Consider the following 27,313-nt stretch of genomic DNA (forward strand, 5'->3'; position numbering starts at 1 on the left):
GACCAGGATTTAATATTATGGATCTGTCATAAATAAATCAGGTCTATTTTAAAACTTCTGTTTCAGGTTCTTACTGACTGTGCAGCACACTAAATGTACAGTAAAGAGGCCATTCTGCCCCTCTGGTCCCTGCTGGCGTTCCTGTCCCACCACCCTGTACTGATGTTCTTTTGTCTCTCTCTGTTCACTCAGCTCCCCCTTCAATCCATCCCTGCCGCTCCCCTCAGTCTGTCCCTGTAGTGACGGGTTCCGAACGGTCACCGCTCTGGGTGAAGTGACCTCACCGATCACCTAGTCTCTGACAACTTGCGCCCGCTCTTCCTTCAAACTTTATTTACTTGGGCACCAGGACAACAGTCCAGTCCCCGTCACAGAACTGTTCCGAAACTTCAGCTCAGAGTTGTCACTTTTATATGGATATTGACCAACTGAAATCCAGTGCAGGTTCTAGTCCCTTATTTGCAGAACACAGAATCCCAATCACGATACAGGTGTTAATAACCAGTAACACACACAAAATGCCGGAGGAACTCTGCAAGTCAGGCAGTATCTGTGGAAGGGAATAAATAGTCGACATCTCAGCTGAGACCATTCATCTCCCGGCTTGGTTGGTCTCCCCATTCCAACCCCTTTCCCATCTCAGGGTCGACCCCTCCCTACCAGCCTCCGGGTCGCCTCTCTCACGAGTCTTTGGGTCACTTCTCTTCCTGGGTCACTCACTTCTCTCACCCCCGTGTCTCAGGGCTGCTGCCCATTCTCCCCAATGTTTCTGCAACCCTCCCCACTTCTCTAGGTTGACCCATTCAGCGTTCAATCTGGGACTCCCCTTACACTCTCCACCCCCTCAATTTCCTGGTCACGCCCTTCCCTCAACCCCCCCACCACTTCCCCCTTCTAAATCCCCACTTACCCCTGTCTCTGGGTAACCAATACCCCTGCCCCCTCTGGGTCACTCCGCTTCCCACCTCAACCCCTGCTTCTAGGTTGCCCACTCCACTCCTGGGTTTCTGCTCCACCGCTTTTTGCGTCACAATCCCCCCTCTCTATGTTCCCCTCCACCCCTTTCCCCTCTCTGTTGCTCCATTACCCCTCACCACTTCTGAGTGCCACTTCCCCTTCACCCCCCACCCAGCTTGGGACACTGCTTCCTCACCCCTCCCACTCTAGGTCCCCCTCGTCCCCAGACTACCACCCCCTGCACCGTCTCTGTGTCACCCTCCTCCCGTCACACCTGATGTCCTTGGTCACCCCATGCATCTGCCTCTGGATCGTTGTACCCTGCCCTCCCCTCATATCCCACCCCCCTTTCCTCTCCCATTTGTCTTTGGGTTACCCCTTCCCATCTCTGAATCCTCCCCCTTCTCCAATCCCTCACATCTCCTGGTCTCCCCTCCCCCCATCCGCGTGTCATCCCCTTTCCAAGTCTCTGAATCTCCCCCTTCCCTGTTTCATCTCTGTCAGCCTCTCATTCTCTGAGGAGCACCTTCCCCCCCCAATTCACTCTTCTCCCCTCCATACCCTGTCTCTGTGCCCCCCTCCCTCATCTCTGGGCTGCCCACTTTGCCCCATTCCCTTTGTTTCAGCGTTGCTTCCTGCTCTGTGTCCATCTCCATATCTGGCAGACCCACTTTCCCCCCTACCCCCTTCATCCTTTCTCAGATGCCAACCACACAACCTCACTCCTGCCTCTGGGACCTCCCCTATCCCTTCTCCCCGTATCAGAAACGTCCCTCCCAGCTTCTCTGGAAGGCACCCACCCAACATTCTCCCCCTCCCCCTCCACGTCCATCTGTCTTGGACTTCTGGATGCCCCTTTCTCCTCTCCCCACCCCACCCTTCTCTCAAAACACCCGCTCCCTCTGTCTCCAGGATGCCCCCTACACCCCGTATTTGGGACGACCCCTCCCTGCCGACTCTGGGACACCATCTTCCTCCTCCTCTCCCCCAGTCACTGGACACCCCTAGTCTTCCTATCTCTGGGATGCCCCCTTGCCCCATCCTGTCTCCAGGACGCACCCTTCCCCTGGCTTAGCGATATTCTCTTCATCCCAACTCTCCCCCCTCGTACCTGGTATCTCCTCCCCCATATAGGACACCACCTTCCCGCCCCCATCCAGCTCTCTCCACCCCATCTCTGAAATGTCCCATTCCCCACCCTCCACAACTGTCTCTTAGGATGCTCCATTCCCCTCTTTTCCTGCCCTCGTCATGTGATAGCACTTCCTCCTTCCCATCCCCGGGACAGCCCCTTCCTTCTCTCCCTCCAGCCCCTCCGCTTCACTGGACTTCCCATACTCACTCCCACACTCTCCCATTTCTGGGACGCCTCCTAGGGATGTCTCTCGCCCATTCATTGGCAGCCCCTTCCGCCTGGCACATTCCCGCCTCAGTGACGTTTCCTTCCTCCCCTACCCCCGTCTCTGACACACTACCCCCACTCCCACCTCCGGGTGTCTGATACAACCCCTTTCCCGCGTGACTCTGGGAAAACCGTTCAACCCCATCTCCGGGACACCCCTTCTCCCCTCCCACACTCGTCCCATACCCTATACTCATTCAAACCCAACATCCTCCCTCCTCCTCACCAACCCACCCCGTCCCACTCCTCAAACCCCCGGCCCGGGGCACTTCCTTTCCAACCACACTAACCATTCCCCCACCCCGTCTGCGTCACCCCTACAAGTAAAACACAGGTCATAGGGGAAGAATGAGACTGTTCGAATCTGCCCCGCTATTCGATCATGGCTGATCTGTTGCCTCTCTCAAGCCCATTCTCCTGGCTTCTTCGAGTAATCTTTGGCGCCCTTACTAAACAAGAACCCATTCACTTCCGCTTTAAATACAGCCGAGCGTGGAAATGAATTCCACAGACTCGCCAGCTTCCAGCTGAAGAAATTCGGCCTCATCTCTGTTCGAAGATACATCCTTGCATTCGGCTCCAAGATTCACTGGGGTCACATCCACTCCATCGAGATATTTCAATATTCGATAGGTTTCAATGAGACCCCCTCCCCCTAATATCCAGCGAGCACGACCCCAGAGCATCGTAGCAAACGCTCCTCATACGTTAACCCTTTCATTTACTGATTTTTTTTTTGTAAATCTTCTCTGGAGCCGCTACGACGTTAGCTCCTCGCTACGACGTTAGCTCCTCGCTACGTCTGTCTCTGTTTTCTTCTCATGCCCCCTGTACTTTTACTCCACTGTAATATCGACACTTCCGATTTTAGTTTCTCCCGCTCAGGCTGCAGGGTGTATTTTAATAATTTTAATAGGCATCCGTGCGCCTTGGAAGGTTTCCAGGGCGCAGGCCTGGGCAAGGTTGAATGGAGGACCGGCAGTTGCCCATGCTGCAAGTCTCCCCTCTCCACGACACCGATGTTGTCCAAGGGAAGGGCACTAGGACCCATACAGCTTGGCACCGGTGTCGTCACAGAGCAATGTGTGGTTAAGTGCCTTGCTCAAGGACACAACACGCTGCCTCGGCCGAGGCTCGCATTCAGATCGCTAGACCGACGCCTTAACCACCTGGCCACGCGCCGACAAGGGTGTATTTAGAAACCCTTCATTAACCCCCGAGAATTTCTCCTCAAGTCCCCCCCAAGTCACTTCTTATTGTCATTTTGACCATAACTGCTGGTACAGTACACAGTAAAACCGAGACAACGTTTTCCAGGACCATGGTGCTACATGAACAATACAAAAACTACACTGAACTATGTAAAACAACACAAAAACTACACTAGACTGCAGACCTACCCAGGACTGCATAAAGTGCACAAGACAGTGCAGGCATTACAATAAATAACAAACAAGACAATAGGCACAGTAGAGGGCAGAAGGTTGGTGTCAAGCCAGGCTCTGGGTATTAAGGGGTCTGATGGCTTGTGGGGAAGAAACGGTTACATAGTCTGGTCGTGAGAGCCCGAATGCTTCAGCGCCTTTTTCCAGATGGCAGGAGGGAGAAGAGTTTGTATGAGGGGTGCGTGGGGTCTTTCATAATGCTGTTTGCTTTGCGGATGCAGCGTGTGGTGTAAACGTCTGTAATGGCAGGAAGAGAGACCCCGATGATCTTCTCAGCTGACCTCACTATCCACTGCAGGGTCTTGTGATCCGAGATGGTGCAATTTCCAAACCAGGCAGTGATGCAGCTGCTCAGGATGCTCTCAATACATCCTCTGTAGAATGTGGTGAGGATGGGGGGTGGGAGATGGACTTTTCTCAGCCTTCGCAGAAAGTGGAGACGCTGCTCTACTTCACCGAGACACAATCACGTAGACACAAACACACACGACTGATCCACACACACACCGCACAAACGCATGTTAACATGTGTATTCACAACAGACCCACACAGTGGCACACCTGCATGAAATATACACGTACCTAAAAACATGCACACACATTTCACGCATGACATGCACAGCCAAACATACACACATATGCACACACGCCCCCAACCCACATCATAGCGACACACACATGCAAGCGTACACCACATACCCCACTCACACAAGTACGTTCTGTTACCTGCCACGCACGATCACGTCGCCGTACACGCAGAGACACACATAGGCTCTCACGCACAGGGAAGTTGCTGCAGCCCCACACGCAATCCCTCGTGTTTCTGTTCTCAGAGCCGGTTCCCGTGCATATCGTGTCTCCGGAACCACCCACATTTCGTGGGGTCGGACCCTCCCTGACGCCTGCGGTGGAGGTTTGTATCAGAACCCGACCAGCTCTCGGTCGATAGGGATTCGAGGCCTCGAAGTGGGATGACGTGGTGATTCAGAGGACCGGGAGTCCGTGAAAATTCCATAACTGTAAACACAAGAGACTTTACAGATGCTCGAAATTTTAAGAACGCACACAAAATGCTGGGGTAGCTCTAGCAAGTCAGGCAGAATCTATGGAGAGTAAACGGTCGATGTTTCTGGCCAAGACCCTTTACCTTAAATGTCGTCTGTCAATTCCCCGCTCCACACGCTGCCTGCCCCGCTGAGTTCCTCCAGCCTTTTGCCTGTTGTTCCCATTTCCATGAAACAGCTGCCCCTAAGTTCATTCTGACACACCTTCTCCGATATCGTGGCCTCTAAATTGATGAGCTTGTCAAATACCTTTAGAAAATCTAATTACGCCACAGACACACTTTCACCTCCATCAGCCCGTCCTGTCGCAGTTTTCGTCCTTCAGTTCCTTTAATCTTCACAACCGGGTAACTGAGCACAGCCTGCTCCACATCTGCTGCCCTCCCAGAGGGCGGCGGAGATTCACCTCCCTTCAAAAACAAATTATTTCTCCCCGTCTCCGTCCTCAACGTCCGACCTCTCCCTCTGACACAGTGAACGCCGCCATACCTCTCACTCGGGCGGGAGGAGGTGAAACAAGCCATCTACCCCTCCCCACATCCACCCTGTCGATCTTCGGAAGGATTCGCAATGAAATCTTCTCTGAGTCGCCTGAACTCCAAAGCCCGCAGGCCCGTTTTCTCACAGAACAATCCACCACCTCGTCTCCCGTCCGGCGAACTGACGCTGCTCCCCGCATTCCCTGGGTCGGGGGAGCAGCCCAGTGCACAGCATTCCAGGGGGGCGGTCTCACCCGGACCCTGTGCAGTTGGAATGTGGAAGAGGAGCCGTGTGCCAGCATCTGAGTGTGCAGAGCCGTGTACAGGAGCTTTGGCGTGTGCCCGAATTGAGTGTTCGCAAGTGATTGCGCATCTGCGACTTCCACGCACGCGCCCATATTAGATTAGATTATGAGGACACGCAGTCCTCTTTTATTGTCATTTAGTAATGCATGCATTAAGAAATGATACAATTTTCCTTCGGTGTGATATCACAGAAACACAGGACAGACCAAGACTGAAAAACTAACAAAAACCACATAATTATAACATATAGTTACAACAGTGCAACAATACCATAACCTGATGAAGAACAGGCCATGGGCACAGTAAAAAAGTTCAAAGTCGCTCGAAAGTCCCACATCTCACGCGGACGGGAGAAGGAAGAAAACTCCCTCTGCCGTGCCCGACCACAGTCCGACTCTGAGTCGTCCGAAAACTTCGAGCCTCCGACCAGCCCTCTGACACCGAGTACCGAGCACCATCTCTGCCCAACGCTTCGACCCCGGTCTCGTTCGCCAGCAGCAGGTAAAGCCGGGGATTTTGGGGCCTTCCCCTCCGGAGATTCTCGATCGCACAGTAGCAGCGGCAGCGAAGCGGGCATTTCAGAAGTTTCTCCAGATGTTCCTCTGTGCTCTCACGGCTGTCTCCATCAAATCAGAATTGTGCACGGCACGTCACTGTGTACCTGACTTTGGCGGAGTAAGCACGTGGGTGCGTGTATTACGTGTGTGCATGAGAGTGAGCTTGTGAATGTGTAATGTGTGTGACATTGTGACACACGGCTACAGCTACAGAACCCGAGCTCTCACTAACACAGGCAACTGTACAGTCCATTGTGTGGGAGAGGTGTTAATCCTGAGCGTCTCTAGTGAATCTACTGCTTCAGGTACACAATGTGGCAAACTCCTCTGTTTATGTTAATGCAGTTCCAGTGTATCCCGACCAGTGCCTTAGTCTTCACACGAGGGCTTCCGGGTTTGAAAGTGACACTCAGGTTGGAGGAACAACACCTTATATTCCGTCTGGGAAGCCTCCAACCTGATGGCATGAACATTGACTTCTCTAACTTCCGCTAATGCCCCACCTCCCCCTCGTACCCCATCCGTTATTTATTTATATACACACATTCTTTCTCTCTCTCTCTCTCTCCCTTTTCTCCCTCTGTCCCTTTCACTATACCCCTTGCCCATCCTCTGGGCTTCCCCCTCCCCCTTTTCCTTCTCCCTAGGCCTGTCCCATGATCCTCTTATATCCCTTTTGCCAATCACCTGCCCAGCTCTTGGCTCCATCCCTCCCCCTCCTGTCTTCTCCTATCATTTCGGATCTCCCCCTCCCCCTTTCAAATCTCTTACTAGCTCTTCCTTCAGTTAGTCCTGACGAAGGGTCTCGGCCCGAAACGTCGACTGTACCTCTTCCTAGAGATGCTGCCTGGCCTGCTGCGTTCATCAGCAACTTTCATGTGTGTTGTTTGAAATTCCAGCATCTGCAGGTTTCCTCGTGTTTGCCTATTTAAAGAAACAAACTGTTTCCATGCTACTGCCGTTTGCACTCTGTTCCGTGTAGACACAGGAGGCCCCATCCTACGCTCACCACACTTTCTCTGGTATCTTCTTTCTTCAGTCCGATTTTCCATCTCACATTTTTACACAGCGGCAGATTAACCCACTCAACATGGTCAACATACAAACACACACTCACACACACAGCAGTGGAGGTCGGATTCCGGCCTACGGCGCTGAAGTTGTGGGACAGCGGCTCGAATGACTGTGTCACCATACACACAAGAGAGAATTTGTGGAATGCCTACAAGATGGCTTTTTGGAGCAGCTTTTGGTTGAGCCCACGAGATTAGGTAGGTTGCGCAATAAACCGGATTTGATTAAAGGAACCCTTAGGAGGCAGTGATCGTCATTTAATAGACGTCATCCTGCAGTTTGAGAGGGAGTAGCTAATGTCAGATGTATCAGTACTACAGTGGAGTAAAGAGAATTACAGAGGGATGAGAGATGAGCTAGCCAAAGTTCATTGCAAGGGGACACAAGCAGGAATGACGGCAGAGCAGCAATAGCTGGAGCTTCCGAGAGAAATTCGGAAGGCGCAGGATAGATGTATGCCAAACAAAAAGAATTATTCTAAAGGAACAATGACGCAATGATGGCTGACAATGGAAGTCAAAAACTACGTAAAAGCAAGAGAGAGGGCATATAATAGAACAAAAATTAGTAGGAAGTTAGAGGATTGGGAAGCCTTTAAAACTATCCGAAGGGAACTAAAAAAAAGCCACAAGAGGGAAAAGATGAAATATGAACTTAAGCTCGTCAATAATACCAATATAAGAACACAAGAGATATGAGAAGGAGTTAGCCACCTGGCCTGTCAAGTCTGCTCCACCATTCAATAAGATCGTGGTTGATCTGATCATGGATTCATCTCCACCCACCTGCCTTTCCCCACAACTCTTAATTCCCCTACTATGCAAAAATCTATCTTGCCTTATCTTAAATATATTTACTGAGGTAGCTTCCACTGCCTCATTGGGCAGAGAATTCCACAGATTCACCATTCTCTGGGAAAAGCAGTTCCTCCTCATCTCCGTCCTAAGTCTACTCCTCTGAATCTTGAGGCTGTGTCCCCTAGCTCTAGTCTCACCTTTCAGTGGAAACAACTTTCCTGCCACTATCTTATTTATCCCTTTCATAATTTTATACGTTTCTATAAGATCTCTTCTCATTCTTCTGAACTCCCGTCCCAGTCCCAGGCGACTCAATCTCTCCTCATAGTCTAACCCCCTCATCTCTGGAATCAACCTGGTGAACCTCCTCTGCACTGCCTCCAAAGCCAGTATATCCTTTTTCAAGTAAGTGTTTAATTGGAGTAAGGGGAGTTATGAGGCTATCAGGCAGGAACTTCGAAGCTTAAATTGGGAACAGATGTTCTCAGGGAAAGGTACAGAAGAAATGTGGCAAGTATTCAGGGGATACTTATGTGGAGTTCTACATAGGTATGTTCCAATGAGACAGGGAAGTAGGGTACAGGAACCGTGCTGTACAAAGACTGTGGTAAATTTAGCCAAGAAGAAAAGAAAAGCTTACGAAAGGTTCAGAGAGCTAGGTAATGTTAGAGATCTAGATTATTGTAAGACTAACAGGAAGGAGCTTAAGAAGCAAATTAGGAGAGCCAGAAGGGACCATGAGAAGAGCTTGGTGGGCAGGATTAAGGAAGACCCCAAGGCATTCTACAAGTATGTGAAGAGCAAGAGGATAAGATGTGAAATAATCGGACCTATCAAGTGTGACAGTGGGAAAGTGTGTATGGAACCAGAAGAAATAGCAGAGGTACTTAATGAATACTTTACTTCAGTAATCACTATGGAAAAGGATCTCAGTGATTGTAGTGATGACTTGCAGCGGACTGAAAAGCTTGAGCATGTAGATATTAAGAAAGAGGATGTGCTAGAGCTTTTGGAAAGCATCAAGTTGGATAAGTCACTGGGACCGGAGGTAATGTACCCTAGGTTACTGTGGGAGGAGAGGGAGGAGATTGCTGAGCCTCTGGTGATGATCTTTGCATCATCAATGGGGACAGGAGAGGTCCTAGAGGATTGGAGGGTTCTGGATGTTGTTCCCTGATTCACGAAAGGGAGTTGAGATAGCCCAGGAAATTATAGACCAGTGAATCTTACTTCAGTGGTTGGTAAGTTGATGGAGAAGATCCTGAGAGGCAGGATTTATGAACATTTGGAGAGGTATAATTATGATTAGGAATAGTCAGCATGGCTTTGTCAAGGGCAGGTCATGCATTATGAGCCTGATTGAATTTTTGAGGATGTGACTAAACACATTGATGAAGGAAGAGCAGTAGATGTAGTGCATATGGATTTCAGCAAGGCATTTGATAAGATACCCCATGCAAGGCTTATTGAGAAAGTAAGGAGGCATGGGATCCAAGGGGATATTGCTTTATGGATCCAGAACTGGCTTGCCCACAGAAAGCAAGGAGTGGTTGTAATTGGGTCATATTCTGCATGGAGGTCAGTGACCAGTGGTGTGCCTTAGGGATCTGTTCTGGGATCCTTACTCCTCGTGATTTTTATAAATGACCTGGATGAAGAAGTGGTGGGATGGGTTAGTAAGTTTGCTGATGAAACAAAGGTTGCGTGTGTTGTGGATAGTGTGGAGGGCTGTCAGAGGTTACAGCGGTACATTGATAGAATGCAAAACTAGGCTGAGAAGTGGCAGATGGAGTTCAACCCAAATAAGAGTGAAGTGGTTCATTTTGGTAGGTCAAATATGATAGCAGAATATAGTATTAATGGTAAGACTTGGCAGTGTGGAGGATCAGAAGGATCTTGGGATAGGATGCTCAAAGCAGCTGTGCAGGTTGACTCTGTGGTTAAGAAGGCATACGGTATATTGGCCTTCATCAATCATGGGATTGAGTTTAGGAGCCGAGAGGTAATATTGCACCTATATAGAACTCTGGTCAGACCCCACTTGGAGTACTGTGCTCAGTTCTGGCTGCCTCACTACAGGAAGGATGTGGAAACCATAGAAAGAGTGCAGAGGAGATTTGCAATAATGTTGCCTGGATTGGGGAGCATGCCTTATGAAAACAGGTTGAGTGAACTCGGCCTTTTCTCCTTGGAGCGGCAGAGGATGAGAGGTGACCTGATAGAGGTGTATAAGGTGATGAGAGGCATTGATCGTGTGGATAGTCAGAGGCTTTTTCCCAGGGCTGAAATGGTTGCCACAAGAGGACACAGGTTTAAGGTGCTGGGGAGTAGGTACAGAGGAAATGTCAGGGGTAAGTTTTTCACTCAGAGAGTGGTGAGTGTGTGGACTGGGCCGCCGGTGACTGTGGTGGAGGTGGATACGATAGGGTTTTTTCAAGAGACTTTTGGATAGGTACATGGAGCTTAGAAAAATAGAGGGATATGGATAACCCTAGTAATTTCTAAGGTAGGAACATGTTCGGCACAACTTTGTGGGCCGAAGGGCCTGTATTGTGCTGTAGATTTTCTATGTTTCTATGTTTCTAGAGACTAGAACAGCAGGCAGTACTCCAGGTGCGCCCTTACCAGTACCCTGTAAAGTTGCAACATAACCTCCCTGCTCTTCAATTCAATCCCTCTAGCAATGAAAACCAGCATTCCATTTGCCTTCTTGATAGTATGCTGCAACTGCAAATGAATCTTTTGTGATTCATGCAAGCACTCCCAAGTTCCTCTGCCCCAACATACCTGCCTTTTGCCTACATCCTTTTTGGAACAGTGGCATAACATCCTCCGTCTTTCAATCCGCTGGGACCTGCCCAGAGTCCAGAGAGTTGTCGCAACTTATCACCAAAGCCTCTACTATAATTTTTACCATTTCTTTCAGTACCCTGGGATGCATTCCACCAGGACCAGGGAACTTATACAAGTTTGCTCAGTACTACATCTTTAGTGATAGTTATTATATCGAGGCCCTCACCTCTCCTCAGCATGTTAGATGTGTCCTCCACCGTGAAGACTGATACAAAATTCAAAGTCATTTCCTCATTACCCAATATCAATTCCTGCTTCTCATCCTCCAAGCCACCTTTTCCGCTTTATATAATTATAAGACTTTTACTATCCATTTTTATATTTTGTGCAAGTTTATTTTCATAATCTACCTTCCCTTTATTTATTGATCACTTAGTTGTTCTTTGTTGCTTTTTAAAGTTTTTCCAATCTTCCAGTTTCCCACTACTGTTGGTGACTTTGCTTTTGGTTTGATGCCTTCCTTTATCTCCTTAGTTATCCAAGGCTGGCTCTCCCCACCCTTACGGTCCTTGCTTTTAACTGGAATATACTTTTGAGGACCATGAAAAATCTCTTTGAAAATCCTTCACTGTTTCTTAACTGTCCCACCATATAACCTGTGTTCCCAGTCTACACTAGCCAAATCCTCCCTCATCCCATTGTTTAGGCATTATACACTTGTTTTAGATCGAACTATTGCACCCACTGTTTGTATGGGAAACTCAGTCATACTGTGATCACTCTTTCCAAGAGGATCCCTCACTACAAGATCACTAATTTTACATGTCTCATTGCACAGGACCAGATTTAAGATAACATGTTCCCTTGTAGGTTCAGTACCAAGAAAGTCATCACAGATGCACTGTATGAAGTCCTCCTCAACACCTTGTCGACCAACTTGATTCACCCAATCTATGTGCACGTTAAAGTCCCCCATAATAACTGCCATCCCATTCTTACATGCCTCAGATATTTCTTGGTTTATTGCCTGTGCCAATGTAATGTTACTACAGACAACTCCTACCAGTGATTTTTCCCTTTACTCTTCCTAATCTCTACCCAGATGGATTCAACATTCTGCCCCTTTGATCTTATATCATCTTTCACTATCGCCCTAATCTTATCTTTAATTTAGAACACTGCCCCACCTCCCTTACCTTCCTGCCTATCCTTCTGTATTACCTGATATCCTTGGATATTTAATTCCCAGTCCTCTCCACCCTGCAACGACGTTTCTGTAATGGCTACTAAATGGATACCCCTTTATACTGATTTGTGCCACGAGGTCACTGACCTGAACTTGTACTAATTTGTGCCACAAATTCACTAATCAAAGAGGATACCAGAAGATTTTTTAGATATATGAAAAGTAAGAGAGAGGCGAGAGTAGATATCGGAGCACTGAAGAGGTAGTAATGGGAGACAAGGAAATGGCAGACTTAACCGAATAAATATTTTGCAGCTGTCTTCACTGTGGAACACAATGGCAGTATGGCAGAAGATCGAGAGTGTCAGGGGACAGAAGTGAGTGTAATTGCTGTCACTAGGGAGAAGATGCTTGAGAAGCAAAGAATGGGCAAGGGAGTGGCAGATGAGGTTCAGAGTGTGGGGTAATCCATTCCCCGTGAGAGTCAGTGTGTGTGGAGTAGGGTACCACATCCCCCAGTAAGGGTCAGTGTTCGGTAGGGTAACCCCATTCCCCAATGAGGGAACCCCCCCGATCCCTAGTGAGGGTCAATGTGTGTGGATTGGGGTACCCCATCCCCAGTAAGGGTCAGTGTTCAGTGGGGTAACCCCATTCCCCAATGAGGGAACCCCCCGATCCCTAGTGAGGGTCAATGTGTGTGGGGTGGGGTAACCCATTCCCCAGTAAGGTTCAGTGTTCCTTGGGGTAACCCATCCCCCAATGAGGATCAGTGTGGAGTGGGGTATCACTGTCCCCCAGTGAGGTTCAATGTGTGTGGAGTGGGGTATCCCTGTTCCCCCAGTCAGGGTCGGTATCGAGTGAGATAACCTCGTCCTCCTGTGAGGGTCAGTGTGTGTGGAGTGGGATACCCCGCCCCCTGGTGCGGGTCAGTATGTCAGAGAAGTCTGCTCTGTAACCCTAAAAGGTGAACACAGTATTGGGAAATGTATGGTCATGCCCTTTGACAGAAGAAACAAACGTATACTATTTTCTAAACGGGAAGAATATTTAAAACTCTGAGGTTTAAATCCGACTTGGGAGTCCTCGTGCAGGATTCTTTAAAGGTTTACTTACCAGCTGAGTCGGTGGCAAGGAAGGCAAGTGCAAAGTTAGCATTCATTTCAGAGGACTAGAACATACAAGCAAGCATGTAATGCTGAGGCTTTATAAGGCACGAGTGAGGCCTTACTTGGAGTATCGTGAGCAGGTTTGGGCTCCGTTGGCTCTTTTGGGCGTGAAAGGTTACGGGGAGAAAGCAGGGGAATTGTGGTTGGGTGGGAAGTAGATCAGGCATGATGACATGACAGAGCAGACTCGATTGGCCTAATTCTGTTCCTCTTTCTTATGGTCTTATCTTAGAAAGATAAGCTGACATCGGCAAGGGTTCACAGGAGATTCACGAGAGTGTTTTTGGGAATGCAAGGGTGATCGAATGTGGAGCGTTTTGTGGTTCTGGACCTGTACTCGCTGGAATTTAGAAGAATGAGAAGGGATCTCATTTCAACCTATGGAATATTGGAAGGCATACATAGAGTGGATGTGGAGAGGATGTTTCCTATGGTCGGGGAGTCAGGACCAGAGGGCACAGACTTAAAATAGAGTGACATCTATTTAGAAAGGATGCTTAGAATTAACCTCAATACTAATCCTAGTTTTGTCCTCTTAATCTCTCCCTACATTCTTGACAACTCCCCAACTTCACAAAATACTCTGCAGATGTTGGGGTCAAAGCAACACACACGACACGCTGGAGGAACTCAGCAGGTCGGGCAGCATCCGTGGAAACGATCAGTCAATGTTTCGGGCCGGAGCCCTTCGTCAGGACTGAAGAGGGAAGAGGCAGGAGACTAGTCAGAGGGTATATGAGGTGTTGCTCCTCCAACCTGAGTTTAGCCTCATCATGGCAGTAGAGGAGGCCATGTATGGACATATCTGAATGGGAACATGAAGCAGAGTTGAAGTGGGTGGCAACCAGGAGATCCTGTCCGTTGTGGCGGACAGAGCGGAGGTGCTCGACGAAGCGGTCCCCCAATCTGCGTCGGGTTTCACTGATGTAGAGGAGGCCGCACCGGGAGCACCGGATGCAATAGATGACCCCAACAGACTCACAAGTGAAGTGTTGCCTCACCTGGAAGGGCTGTTTGGAACCCTGAATAGTGGTGAGAGAGGAGGTGTAGGGACAGGTGTAGCACTTACGCTTACAGGGATAAGTGCCGGGTGGGAGATCCATGGGGAGGGACGTGTGGACCAGGGAGTCGCCGAGGGAATGATCACTGCGGAAAGCAGAGAGGGGTGGAGAGGGAAAGATGTGCTTAGTTTTGGGGTTCTGTTGAAGGTGGCGGAAGTTGAGGCCTTCTTGATGGGGAATGGAGGTGTATAAGGATTGGACATCCATAGTCAAAATGAAGCGGTTGGGACCGGGGAACTGGAAGTTATTGAAGAGGTGGAGGGCATGGGATGTATCCCGGATGTAGGTGGGGAGGGACTGAACGATGGGTGACAAAATGGAGTCCAGGTAGGCAGATACAAGTTCGGTGGGGCAGGAGCAGGCACAAACTACGGGCCTACCAGGGCAGTCAGGCTTGTGGTTCTTGGGGAGGAGGTAAAACCGAGCGGTACGGGGAATTATGAGTTTAACGGCTGAGGATGGAAGGTCTCTGGAGTTGATAAGGGCGGTGATGGTGTGGGAGACAATGGTTTGATGTTTTTTGGTGGGGTCCTGTTCCAGGGGTAAGTAAGAGGAGGTGTCAGAGAGCTGTCGTTTGGACTCAGTGAGGAAGAGGTCCGTCTACCTGACTACTACAGCACCACCTTTGTCAGCAGGTTTGATGGTGAGGTTGGGATTAGTGCGGAGAGAGTGGAGGGCAGTGCGTTCAGAGGGAGTGAGGTTGGAACAGGAGAGAGGAGTGGTGAAGTTGAGACGGTTGATGTCTCGGCGACAGTTGGAGATGAAGAGATCGAGTGCAGTTAGAAGGCCCGGGCGGGGTGTCCAGGAGGAGGAGGAGGGTTGAAGACGGGAGAAGGGGTCCTCAGTAGGAGGAGGGGAATCGTTGTCAAAGAAGTAGGCTCAGAGACGTAGGCGACGGAAGAAGAGTTCAGCGTCATGGCGGGCACGGAACTCACTGAGGTGTGGACGGATGGGGACAAAAGTGAGGCCCTTGCTAAGGACAGAACGTTCTGCCTCAGAGAGGGGAAGGTCAGAGGGGATGGTGAAGACACGGCAAGGGCTGAGGCTGGGGTCGGAGGATGGTGAAGAGTGGGAGGTATCAGGAGGGAGAGGGGGGTTGGGATATTCAGGGAGAGTGGGGTTAGGGGAGGATGAGGGATCAGAGGAATGGAGGGGTGATGAGGGGTAGAGGGAAGGTTGGGAGTCGCGGGGAGGATAGAGGGTACTGGGGGAATGAGACGGGCAGTAGGACCCAGCAGCAGTAAGAGCGGTCGCGGTCTGGAGAGGGTCGGGACCTCAGTCCGAGCTGGATCCGGAGCTGGGGGTGGCGGAACCTGTAGCCTGCAGGGCCCCAGAACTGGAGTCGGAGGCGAGTGAGTCTATGGCCCGCCGGGGGCTGGTGCCCATATCCGGGAGGCCGTGGTTCCAGTCCGGGTCAGGGTCAGAGGCGGATGCGTCTCCGGCCTGCCGAAGGCCTGAGAAGTCGAGGTCCGAGGGGTCGGGGTGCGGGCTGGAGCCGGTCGTTGTCGTCGTGGGCTCCAGGCGAGTGAGCTTGTGGTCCTTGGACGCGAGGAAGGAGAAGAAATGGCGGTTGGAGGCGTGAATCCGGTGGAGAATGGTGTAGGAGAGGTCCATGGCAGACGGTGGAGAGCGAGGCTCGGAGTGGTGGCAGAGAGAGGGACAGGGCCCGTAGGTATCTCCGCATGGCAGCGAGCGTAGTGCGGAGAATCCGGCGGGAGCAGCGGTCAATGAAACGGAGGTACCTGGGATCCTCGCTGGGCCCGAACTGGGAGGCCTGGAACCAGAGCTGGAATCCCTGACCCCAGCCTCAGCCCTTGCCGTGTCTTTACCATTCCCTCTGACCTTCTCCTCTCTGAGGCAGAACGTTCTGTCCTTAGCAAGGGCCTCACTTTTGTCCCCATCCGTCCACACCTCAGTGAGTTCCGTGCCCGCCATGACGCTGAACTCTTCTTCCGTCGCCTACGTCTCTGAGCCTACTTCTTTGACAACGATTCCCCTCCTCCTACTGAGGACCCCTTCTCCCGTCTTCAACCCTCCTCCTCCTCCTGGACACCCCGCCCGGGCCTTCTAACTGCACTCGATCTCTTCATCTCCAACTGTCGCCGAGACATCAACCGTCTCAACTTCACCACTCCTCTCTCCTGTTCCAACCTCACTCCCTCTGAACGCACTGCCCTCCACTCTCTCCGCACTAATCCCAACCTCACCATCAAACCTGCTGACAAAGGTGGTGCTGTAGTAGTCTGGTAGACGGACCTCTATCTCACTGAGGCCAAACGACTGCTCTCTGACACCTCCTCTTACTTACCCCTGAAACAGGACCCCACCAAAAAACATCAAACCATTGTCTCCCACACCATCACCGCCCTTATCAACTCCAGAGACCTTCCATCCTCAGCCAGAAACTCATTATTCCCACACCCCGCACCGCTCGGTTTTACCTCCTCCCAAAGATACACAAGCCTGACTGTCCCAGTAGACCCGTAGTTTGTGCCTGCTCCTGCCCCACCGAACTTGTATCTGCCTACCTGGACTCCATTTTGTCACCCATAGTTCAGTCCCTCCCCACCTACATCCGGGATACATCCCATGCCCTCCACCTCTTCAATAACTTCCAGTTCCCCGGTCCCAACCGCTACATTTTTACTATGGATGTCCAATCCTTATACACCTCCATTCCCCATCAAGAAGGCCTCAAAGCCCTCCGCTACTTTCTGGACAACAGACCTCACCAGTTCCCCACCACCACTACCCTCCTCTGGTTGGCGGAACTGGTACTCACACTTAATAACTTCTCTTTTGGCTCTTCCCACTTTCTTCAGACTAAAGGTGTAGCTATGGGAACTCGCATGGGACCTAGCTACGCCTGCCTCTTCGTTGGTTATGTGGAACAGTCTGTGCTCCAGACCTATTCTGGTACTGCTCCCCAACTTTTCCTTCGGTACATTGACGACTACATTGGTGCTGCTTCCTGCACCCATGCTGAGCTCGTCAATTGTATCGACTTTACTTCAAACTTCCACCCAGCCCTCAAATACACTTGATCTATCTTGGACACTTTGCTCCCCTTTTTCCATCTCTCTGTCTCCATCTCTGGAGACAGACTGTCCACTGACATCTTCTACAAGCCCACTGGCTCTCATAACTACCTCAACTATACCTCTTCCCACCCCGCCACATGCAAAAATGCCATTCCCTATTCCCAGTTCCTCTGTCTCCGCCGCATCTGCTCCCAGGATGAGGCTTTCCGTTCCAGGATATCTCAAATGTCCTCTTTCTTTAAGGATCGTGGTTTCCCTTCTGCCGTCATCAATGATGCCCTCACCCGCATCTCCTCCATTTCCTACATTTCGGCCCTCACCCCATCCTCCTGCCACCACAACAGGGACAGGGTTCCCCTTGTCCTCACTTACCACCCCACCAGTCTCCGGATCCAGCACATTATCCTCCGCAACTTCCACCACCTTCAACAGGACCCCACCACTAAGCACATCTTTCCCTCTCCACCCCTCTCCGCTTTCCGCAGGGATCGGTCCGTCCGCGACTCCCGAGTCAACACGTCCCTCTCCCCAGATCTCCCACCCGGCACTTATCCCTGTAAGTGTAAGTGCTACCCCTGTCCCTACACCTCCTCTCTTGCCACCATTCAGGGCCCCAAATAGTCCTTCCAAGTGAGGCAACACTTCACTTGTGAGTCTGTTGGGATCATCTATTGCATCTGGTGCTCCCGGTGCGGCCTCCTCTACATCAGTGAAACCCGACGTAGATTGGGGGACCGCTTTGTCGAGCACCTCCACTCCATCCGCCACAACAGACAGGATCTCCCAGTAGCCACCCACTTCAACTCTGCTTCCCACTCCCATTCAGATTTGTCCATACATGGCCTCCTCTACTGCCATGATGAGGCTAAACTCGGGTTGGAGGAGCAACACCTCATCTACCGTCTAGGTAGTCTCCAGCCCCTTGGTATGAACATAGAACTCTCTAATTTCTGGTAATTCCCTCCCCCTCCCTTCCCCTATCCCAGTTTCACTCTGCCCCTCCCCCAGCTGCCTATCACCTCCCTCATGGTTCCACCTCCTTCTACTACCCATTGTGTTTTCCCCTATTCCTTCTTCACCTTTCCTGCCTATCACCTCCCTGCCTCCCCTCCCCCACCCCTTTATCTTTCCCCTTACTGGTTTTTCACCTGGAACCTACCAGCCTTCTCCTTCCCACCCTTCCCTCACCTTCTTTATAGGGCCTCTGCCCCTTCCCCCTACAGTCCCGACGAAGGGTTCCGGCCCGAAACGTTGACTGATCTTTTCCACGGATGCTGCCCGACCTGCTGAGTTCCTCCAGTGTGTTGTGAGTGATCCTCTTAATCTCTCCCTACATTCTTGTCATCTCCCCAACTTCAATCACTCATACCCTCACAAGGGACAATTTTTAGCAGCCAGTTGACCTCCCAACCAGTACGTCTTTGGAACACAGGAGAAGACTGGAGGCTCCTGGAAGAAACGAGAAGAGAAACCTCCACACAGACGGTACCCAAGATGTGGACTGATTTCGTGCTCCTGACCTTGAAAAGCGATTCACCCTGCCACTCTTTTGCCAGCAATCTGCTGAAAGGGCAGCAGAAATTCTGGGGAACGCTGTTCACCCACAGAGATGAGTAACGTGGAACTTGCCTGCACAGGGAGGGATAGAGGTGAGGAAACACAGAGCGAGTAGAGGTGCTGACCCATGTGCAAACGTCCTGGTTCAATACTAACCCCAAGGTTTGTCCGTGTGAAGTCTGCGTTCTGCACGTGACTGCACAGGGCTCCTCCAACAGCCCAAAACCTCCGGTCTGTAATTTTAAATCTCCTCTGCAACTTACTCATGACACCCAGGTAATGAGTAGAATCTTGGGGCGAAGAAGCGTGTGGTTAATGTAATGGGCAGCGCCTGGAGACTCGTCCCCATCTCACTTTGCTAATCCGTGTCTCCAGACTCTGTCGGCAGAGCAAAGGCAAAGTGTTTATCGGAACAGTAGTTATGGTCACATTTCTACCGACAGTCACTTCGGCCCCATAACATGAACTATTCCGTCCATCCCCAGGCCCGGGAGTGCACCTTGGACTGGGCTGACAGGCAAAGCACCAAACATCAAAAAGTCACACTCAAATCCCACCTTCTCATTCTGCTTTCTTTCCAGTCCTGATGGAGGGGTTTGGCTCGAAACGTCCACCGTTCATTCCCCTCCATAGCTGCTGCCTGACCTGCTGAGTTCCTCCAGGATTTTGTGTGTACTGCTATATCCATACCATCCTCCTCTGCTGTCCAGGACATCAATCAGACATGTTCAAACACTCCACATCATTGGTGTGCTAACTCGCGCTGGATTCAGACACACAATATCTAAACACCCAGCTGCGTTCTTAAGCACGTCCCCACCATTTCCACCACCTCTTCCGATATTCCAGATTTTAGGAAAACGGATCTGGGATAGAGAAAAAAAAGTGGCTCATAGGCGAAAGAGCAGAAGGGATCTTACTGGATGGTAGAGCAGATGAAGGAGTCGGACGTCCCATCCCCGTTTGTTCCCTGTGGTGTGAATCTCTATGCTTTTCTATTTTTGGCCTCCATCAGACACACTTGCCTCGCTCTGGGATCCCCGGCTTCTGCTTTCTATCTCAGCCTCTTACTCCCTTCCTCACCAAGTTCTCTCAAAGCACTGCTGAAGTTTTCATCAATTATCCTGATATCCCCATCTGTGGCTAGGTTTTGAATCTTGTCATCCTTTTTTTAAATGGTTTTAAAGACATCACCATGATAAGTACATTATTATATTCTCCATAAGAAATTGGACAACAAATTTAGATTGAGTAAACAACTCATTTCCATACCATACAGCTCTGACTCGCTCTTTTGTGATAGTAATAATGAGAATGTGTCCCAAATCCCATATACACGTTCAATAACCCAGCAAGTTCAAATGCTCTACAGATGATTACAGCTGTATCATCACTCCTGGGAACTGTGAAAGGTTCTGAAATGGGTTATTCTGGGGGTGAATTCCTGTCATTTCCCAGACAGGCAATTGGAATTTCAGATGCTGATGTTCTGTGCTTTTCCCAGATGGCATTCATGGTCTTGATTCAACAAAACTTTCACCAACACAGAGTTCTGACTAAACTAATAACTTTCATAAAGCTCATCATCTTCAGACTGATTCATTTTCAGGACCTTTTGAGTGGAGCAGTGAGCAAATGTGGATTTGGTTGTCCTGCGTCTCCTTCGCAAATTCTCAATGCTTAAAGGAGTGATTGTGATGGTGAAAATGAGTCCCTGACCCAGCAACATGCACAGCAGCAGACAGCAAGTGCTGCTGGAAGGTCACCTACTCAGTGCAGGATGTCCTTTGGTTGGCCCGAAACCAGCTGGACTTCCAGCACAGCGAGATGCCTGCGTAGGAATGCTGTCGACTGGCACATTCCAGGGTCAGGAATAAATGCTGAAGGATTGCACTGAAATTGGGGAGGGACCACAGTCCTTTCACTGAAGGACCTGATACGGGAGAGGAAGCCCAGCGAGCACTGGATGGGCATAACACCAGGGGGAGGCAACGTTGTCTCTGATTAACTGGACTCTGAAAACTCACACCGCTCCTCAAACATACTTTATTTACTCGTGCACGAGGAGGACAGCATGGACCCTGTCACCACATGGTTCTGAAATCTGAACAGAGAGATGCCATTTTTATACAGAATTGACCAGCAGTTATGGATATTAACCAATTAGTAACCTTGTGTACATTCAAATTTTGTGTCAATTGTCATTCACAACAGTCAACAGAAACTACAAGCTAACAACTGATGATTCTTTGAAGTTGTTAAAATAATTGTCCCTTAGTTGGTGCATGTTCCATAAATCCTTCTCAGACTGGGTAAGAATGTACGCCAAAAAGTTACAGCATTATTTCTATGAGTTTGATAAACTTTTACCCATGGAGACAACAAACACAGCAACAAGTACAAAATCACAACCCATACATTTAGGTAACTGCATCAAGCCTGTTTGGAGATGCCCAAATAACTTCCGGGGGGGAGGGTCCAGCAGCAACAGGTACCGACAGCAGCAGATGTGTCCCTGGCAAGTCACACCGCTGCTGTTACTTTTCTTGCTATGGTTCAGAATGTCTCATTTTTGATTATATACATCATCCTTTACAGTCTGGCACAGTGTGTTTTAGTCCATAAAGTCTCTGATGGACCATGCTATAATTGTGCCTGTTCATAAAAAGAATTTGGAAAGTGCCAGCAGCCAGTTCACACTGGGGTACCACGTGACCATAAAGATCTGCTGCGGCTGCCTGGAAAAGGGAACTCGTTTGTCCCCTCGTCGTTTCATCATTCGCATTAGCGTGAGCCACACATCTTGAGTTCCAGAGAAGGTGAGAAACCCACACGTTTTCCGTGAATGTCCATTGTCATGTGTGCAAACTGTAAATGTTTACAGCAGCACCAGCTGCAAGGACGCAGGCTATTGCTACGGCGAAGAAAGTACAGCTGCTTGGGCGGACACGAGGGATGGTAGCTCTGTTGTATTAGCTGCACACACTACACATCTACTAAAATTTTCAACAGTCTCTGATCGACAGGAAAAGCCAAAGAAAAATAGCATTCACAGTTCCATCAGCAGGCATTTTGCAATGGGCAGAATTAAATTAGTACAAGTTCTTCAGTACAGGGTCATTTAAACTGCGTCATCTGCAGTGCTGGTGGAGGTGGAAACTGACTGCTATCAAAGTTGCCTTCACGGTAAGTTGCCTTCACCTTCGAGCTGGTGGTCAGGCTGTCTGCAAAGAAAAACATAACCCTTGCAGACAACCCCAGATCTCCCCCTACTGTGTCCACCATACCCCCCTCCCCACAATAAATCAAACAAACTACACAAACTTACATTTGGAATACTGTTACATAAACCAGACATCAGTAATAGCAGTCACTAAATCCAGGTGTGTACAAAGCAGAGAGTATCAAAACTAAGTTTACAATGACATTGTCAGCATAAATTAATCTGGTAATTGTTCACTGTTATTTCATTTAAATATAAAATTAAAGCTAAAATACCAATTAAATAGCTTCTGACAGATGCCACACTACTTTAAAACAATATGTACAATGTTACCCAGAGGCTGTAGTGGATCAGCCTGGAAAGCCCCACACAAGTACAGTCCCCGTTCCATAGTTTTTATCCTTTGATGCTGGAATTGCCAAAGGAAACACTGTAGAACACTCACAATTTTACTTCACTCTTCTCATCTCACACAAGTAACAGTTTACTGTTTTCTTTAACCTAGGTTGCAGCTTATTTACAGTAACATTTATTAAGACAGGTGACCCCACTTCTGGAGTTAACCCGGAACACTTTTGAAAACATTTATTCACATATTTATTAACATAACTATCTACAGAACGAGGGAAACATTTTCTTAGAGCTTCCACGAGATCAGCTCAGGGTACATTTGAAACAACATTTCACTCATCTCTTCCGCCCCAACACCTTCCTCACCCCCAGCTCCCACAGCCACTGGGCGCCTCCACCTTTGGTAGGGCACTGGAGGATGCTTGGGTACTCAGTGTGGCCTGGGATTTATTGAAAGCGTGCCTGGTGAAAGGGAAGGGTACAGCAGGTTATAGACACCTAGTTCATCATCACGCTCTGCTGCAAGTTGTTTCTTTTGAAACACTGAGGTACTGTAGACACTATAATCCTTTTCCTGTTCTTTCTGTGTCTTTTCCAACTTTTGTTCAGTTTCTTTGCTCTTTTTATAATCAAATTTCAATCAATGAGAGACACAGGGCGTTAGAAGCATCTACAGCTTTGAGAACATCTCCTTAATCTCTGATCAGCAGGAGTGATCACTCACTTATTGCATTCAGGACAGACATCAATCCAATTTTTGAGACTGTCAATGGGAGGGTGTTGGGTGTGAACAACGGACGAGACACAGGATCTGTCAACCCGTTCTCTATTGTTGTACCTCAGCTCAATGAAAACAGCCCCGCGTGGAAAAGAACTGGGAGTGGAGATAAACCCCACTGCTTTCTCCCCGAGGCTTGGTGGTTAGGGAACGTCACAAACTGATAACGGTGCAGAAACACGAACTCCAGCCCAACGAGTCCGCAGCTCATTCTAATCTGCAGTTCTTCCTCTTAAATTCTACCTACGTCCCCGTCAATTCTCCCTAACTTCTACCAGTCACCCTCACTCTAGGGGTAAATTACAACAGCACATCTACCTACCGACAGATGCCTTTGGGATGCGGGAGATAACTGGAGCTCTTGGAAGCACTGCGGAGAAACCTCCACAGGGACAGTATCCAAGACGTGGACTGATCCCAGGTTCCTGACCTCGCAGACCAACAGCCTCTCTAATGTCTGGGGTAAGACCCCCAGTGAGCTGTTGCCTTTGCCACCGATCTGCTGAGAGCTGCAGAAATTCCGGGCAAATTCTTACTCACGGAGTTCAATAAGGTGCCACCACCGGGAGGGCTGGAGGTGACAGACTGGGAATCTGAATAAACACAGACTGAGAAACAAAAATATCCCCAGATCACCCGCTTCAGTCCTGACCTCGGGAGTTTGCACATTCTCCCCGTGACCGCATGGGGCTCCTCCTGCCTCCCAAACCCTGGGGGCCGACAGGCTAATTAGCCGCTGTAAATTGCTTCTGCTATGATGGTGACAAGTAGAACCATGGGGTGAAAGGGGGTGCGGCCAATGCAAATGAGGAGAGAATTAAAAACCTATTAATGAAGCATTGGGGTAAGTGAGTGATGATTACTGAGGACCCGAGTCAAAGGGCCGAGTTCTCTGCCTCATTTCTGAATATTCATACCGGCCGAGACGGGAGGGGTCTGGTGCGGAGCAGAAATACTTAACGGCAGCAGACGGGCTGAAAGGCCTCTCTTTCTACTGTTCATTATATGCACTGCAAAGGAAGGGGCTTGAATGAAGTCTTTCAGACAGAATTGTCTTGCGTTAATTGCAGATCCAGAACGTTAACAGAGCTAAACTTTAAACAGACTATGAACATCAGCAAAAGAAAACCAACTCTGCCCATTACCAGATTCAGTCTGGGTGTAAACAGTAACTTCAGCAGAACCCAAGGCCCAGTATCACCTGCAACTCTTGTGAACTTGCGTTAGATTTCAGTAGACACGATGGTTGAATACTTGGCACACAGCGCCTTCAATCTTTCTTCACATTGTGAACTCGTTGGTGTTTCAGCAGGCGAGATGAGCAAGTAAATCCTTTCCCGCACTCAGAGCAGATGAACGGCCTCTCCCCAGTGTGAAGTCGCTGGTGTGTTTTTAGGATGGCTGACTGGGTGAATGTCTTCCCACACTCAGAGCAGGTGAAGGGCCTCTCCCCAGTGTGAACTCGCTGGTGTGCCAGCAGGTTAGACAAGCGGGCGAATCCCTTCCGACACTCAGTGCAGGAGTAGGGCCTCTCCCCAGTGTGAATTCGCTGATGTATCTTCAAATCGCACGACTGACTGAACCCCTTCCCACACTCAGAGCAGGAGAACGGCTTCTCCCCAGTGTGAATTCGCTGGTGTGTCTGCAAATTGGATGAACGAGTGAATCTCTTTCCACACGTTGAGCAGGAGAACGGCTTCTCCCCAGTGTGAACTCGCTGGTGTGACCGTAAATTGAATGACCGAGTGAATCTCTTTCCACACGTTGAGCAGGAGAACGGCTTCTCCCCAGTGTGAACTCTCTGGTGTACCTTCAATTCGCAGGACTGAATGAATCCTTTCCCACAATTTGAGCAGATGAATGGCCTCTCGCCATTGTGAACTCGCTGGTGAACCAACAGCTGGGATGACTGAATGAATCCCTTCCCACACACTGAGCAGAAAAATGGCCTCTCCCCCTTGTGAACTCGCTGGTGCGCCTGCAGATGGGAAGACTGAGTGAATCTCACACCACACTCGGAGCAGGAGAACGGCCTCTCCCCGGTGTGAACACGCTGGTGCACCTTCAGCTCACATGAGCGAATGAATCCCTTCCCGCACGTGGAGCAGATAAACGGCCGATCCACAGTATGATATCGCTGGTGTTGCAACAGGTCCGACGAACTGGTGAACCCCTTCCCACACTCAGAGCAGTTGAACGGCCTCTCCCCTGTGTGAACGCGCTTGTGTATCACCAGGTTGCTTGACGAGGCAAATCTCTTCCCACACGTCGAGCAGATAAATGGCCTGGCCCCAGTGTGAACTTGCTGGTGCGTCTGCAAACCGGACAGCTGCGTGAAGCTCTTTCCACACACCGAGCAGGAGTACGGCCTCTCCCCAGTGTGAACTCGCTGGTGAGCCTGTAAATTGGACGACTGGGTGAATCTCCGTCCACACGTGGAGCAGGAGAACGGTTTCTCACCAGTGTGAACTCGCTGGTGTGCCTTCAGGTGTAGAGTCCGGGTGAAACTCTTACCGCACTCTGAGCAGGTGAACGGCCTCTCGCCAGTGTGAACTTGCTGGTGCGTCATCAGGCTGGGTAATTGAGTGAATGCCTTTCCACACATAGAACAGATGAAAGGCCTTTCCCTGTCTGAATCTGCTGGCGTTTCTGGACTTGGGGCAACTGAGTGAAACTCTTTCCGCACGTTGAGCCGGAGAATGGTTTCTCCCCAGTCTGAGCTCGCTGGTGCGCCTGTAAATGGGACAACTGAGTGAATCCCTTCCCACGCTCACAGCAGGTGGACAGCAAAGTGTGAATTTGCTGATGATGCATTTGAGATTCCCGTAAACAAATTCACGGCTTGATTTGCCCTGTACAAAGTTACAAAAGTTATCAGTCAGTACAGGACAGGATTTCAGCTGATATTATTTTTATCTCCACAGTGAGCTGCTGTAATGACACTGAGAACAACCGGGAACTTCCATCTGGGACCACTGGAGGCATCCTGACTCCAATCAACATCTCTGCTTTTCCTCCTATCTCATTCAGAAGGACCCACTTCTGCCCAGTCCCTTTGATCTACCCGTGGCTCCTACCACTGCTAAAATTCACCTGTTTCCTAGTGAAAGGGGTCATAAAAGCCAAGACATCCCCTCTTTCTGCAGATCTGCACTCTCCTTCCCTTTTACTTTAATAAAACACAGGAACCAAATTAGGCCATTCAGCCCATCAATTCAGTTCTGCCATTCCATCGTGGTTGATTTATTATGCCTCTCAACAGCGTTACTCCTACCTTCTCCCTGTCATCTGTGATGCCCTTACCAGCCTCTGCATTAAATATACCCAAAGACTTAGTCTCCGCAGCTATCTGTGGCAATGAATTACACAATTTTACCACCCTCTAGCCAAAGAATTCCGAATCATCTCTGTGCCCTGTGGTCCTAACCCCTCCCATCCCCACACTATAACATCTTGTCCATGTCCACACTAGTGACACCTTTCAATATTCGATAGGTTTCAATGAGATCCCCACTCATTCTTCTAAATGGTGAATCCAGGCCCAGAGCAATAACAATGCCCCTCATGCATTAACTCTTGCTTTCCCGAGATCACCCTGGTGAACCTCCTCTGGGCTTTACTCCTCCTGCTGGTACTGAGAATCTGCAGCAACACACAAAGGAGCTGGGGGAACTCAGTGGCTCAGGCAGCATCTATGGAGCGAAATGGACTGTGGGCATTTCAACTGTATTGATGGGGCGGAATTTAGTGATTGTAAAGATGCAGCTCCTAAGGGACCGTGTTACGGAACTGGAGCTGCAGCTCGATGACCTTCGTCTGGTCAAGGAGAGCGAGGAGGTGATAGAGAGGAGTGGAAGGCAGGTGGTCACGCCGGGGCCACGGGAGGCAGACAAGTGGGTCACGGTTAGGAGGAAGAAGGGGAAAAGTCAGGTGGCTGTGCCCCTTAACAATAGGTACTCCTGTTTGAGTACTGTTGGGGGGGGACAGCTTACCCGGGGGAAGCGACAGTGGCCGTGCCTCCGGCACAGAGTCCGGCCCTGTAGCTCAGAAGGGTAGGGCAAGGAAGAGGAGGGCAG

The 27,313-nt window shown here is 49.8% G+C and overlaps 1 protein-coding gene across 1 annotated transcript in view; it reads right to left on the reverse strand.

Annotated features, from left to right (window-relative positions):
* Nucleotides 1-20,919: 20,919 nt before the first annotated feature.
* LOC134352478 (zinc finger protein 585A-like) overlaps nucleotides 20,920-27,313 on the reverse strand; it is a 69,361-nt gene continuing 62,967 nt past the window's right edge. The window contains exon 8 of the mRNA XM_063059755.1: nucleotides 20,920-26,006. Within this exon, the coding sequence (XP_062915825.1) occupies nucleotides 24,508-26,006 (1,499 nt within the window). The 3' untranslated portion in view covers nucleotides 20,920-24,507. The remainder of the gene's footprint in view (nucleotides 26,007-27,313) is intronic.

This window comes from Mobula hypostoma, chromosome 10 (genome assembly GCF_963921235.1).
Source record: "Mobula hypostoma chromosome 10, sMobHyp1.1, whole genome shotgun sequence".
Taxonomy (NCBI): Eukaryota; Metazoa; Chordata; class Chondrichthyes; order Myliobatiformes; family Myliobatidae; genus Mobula; species Mobula hypostoma.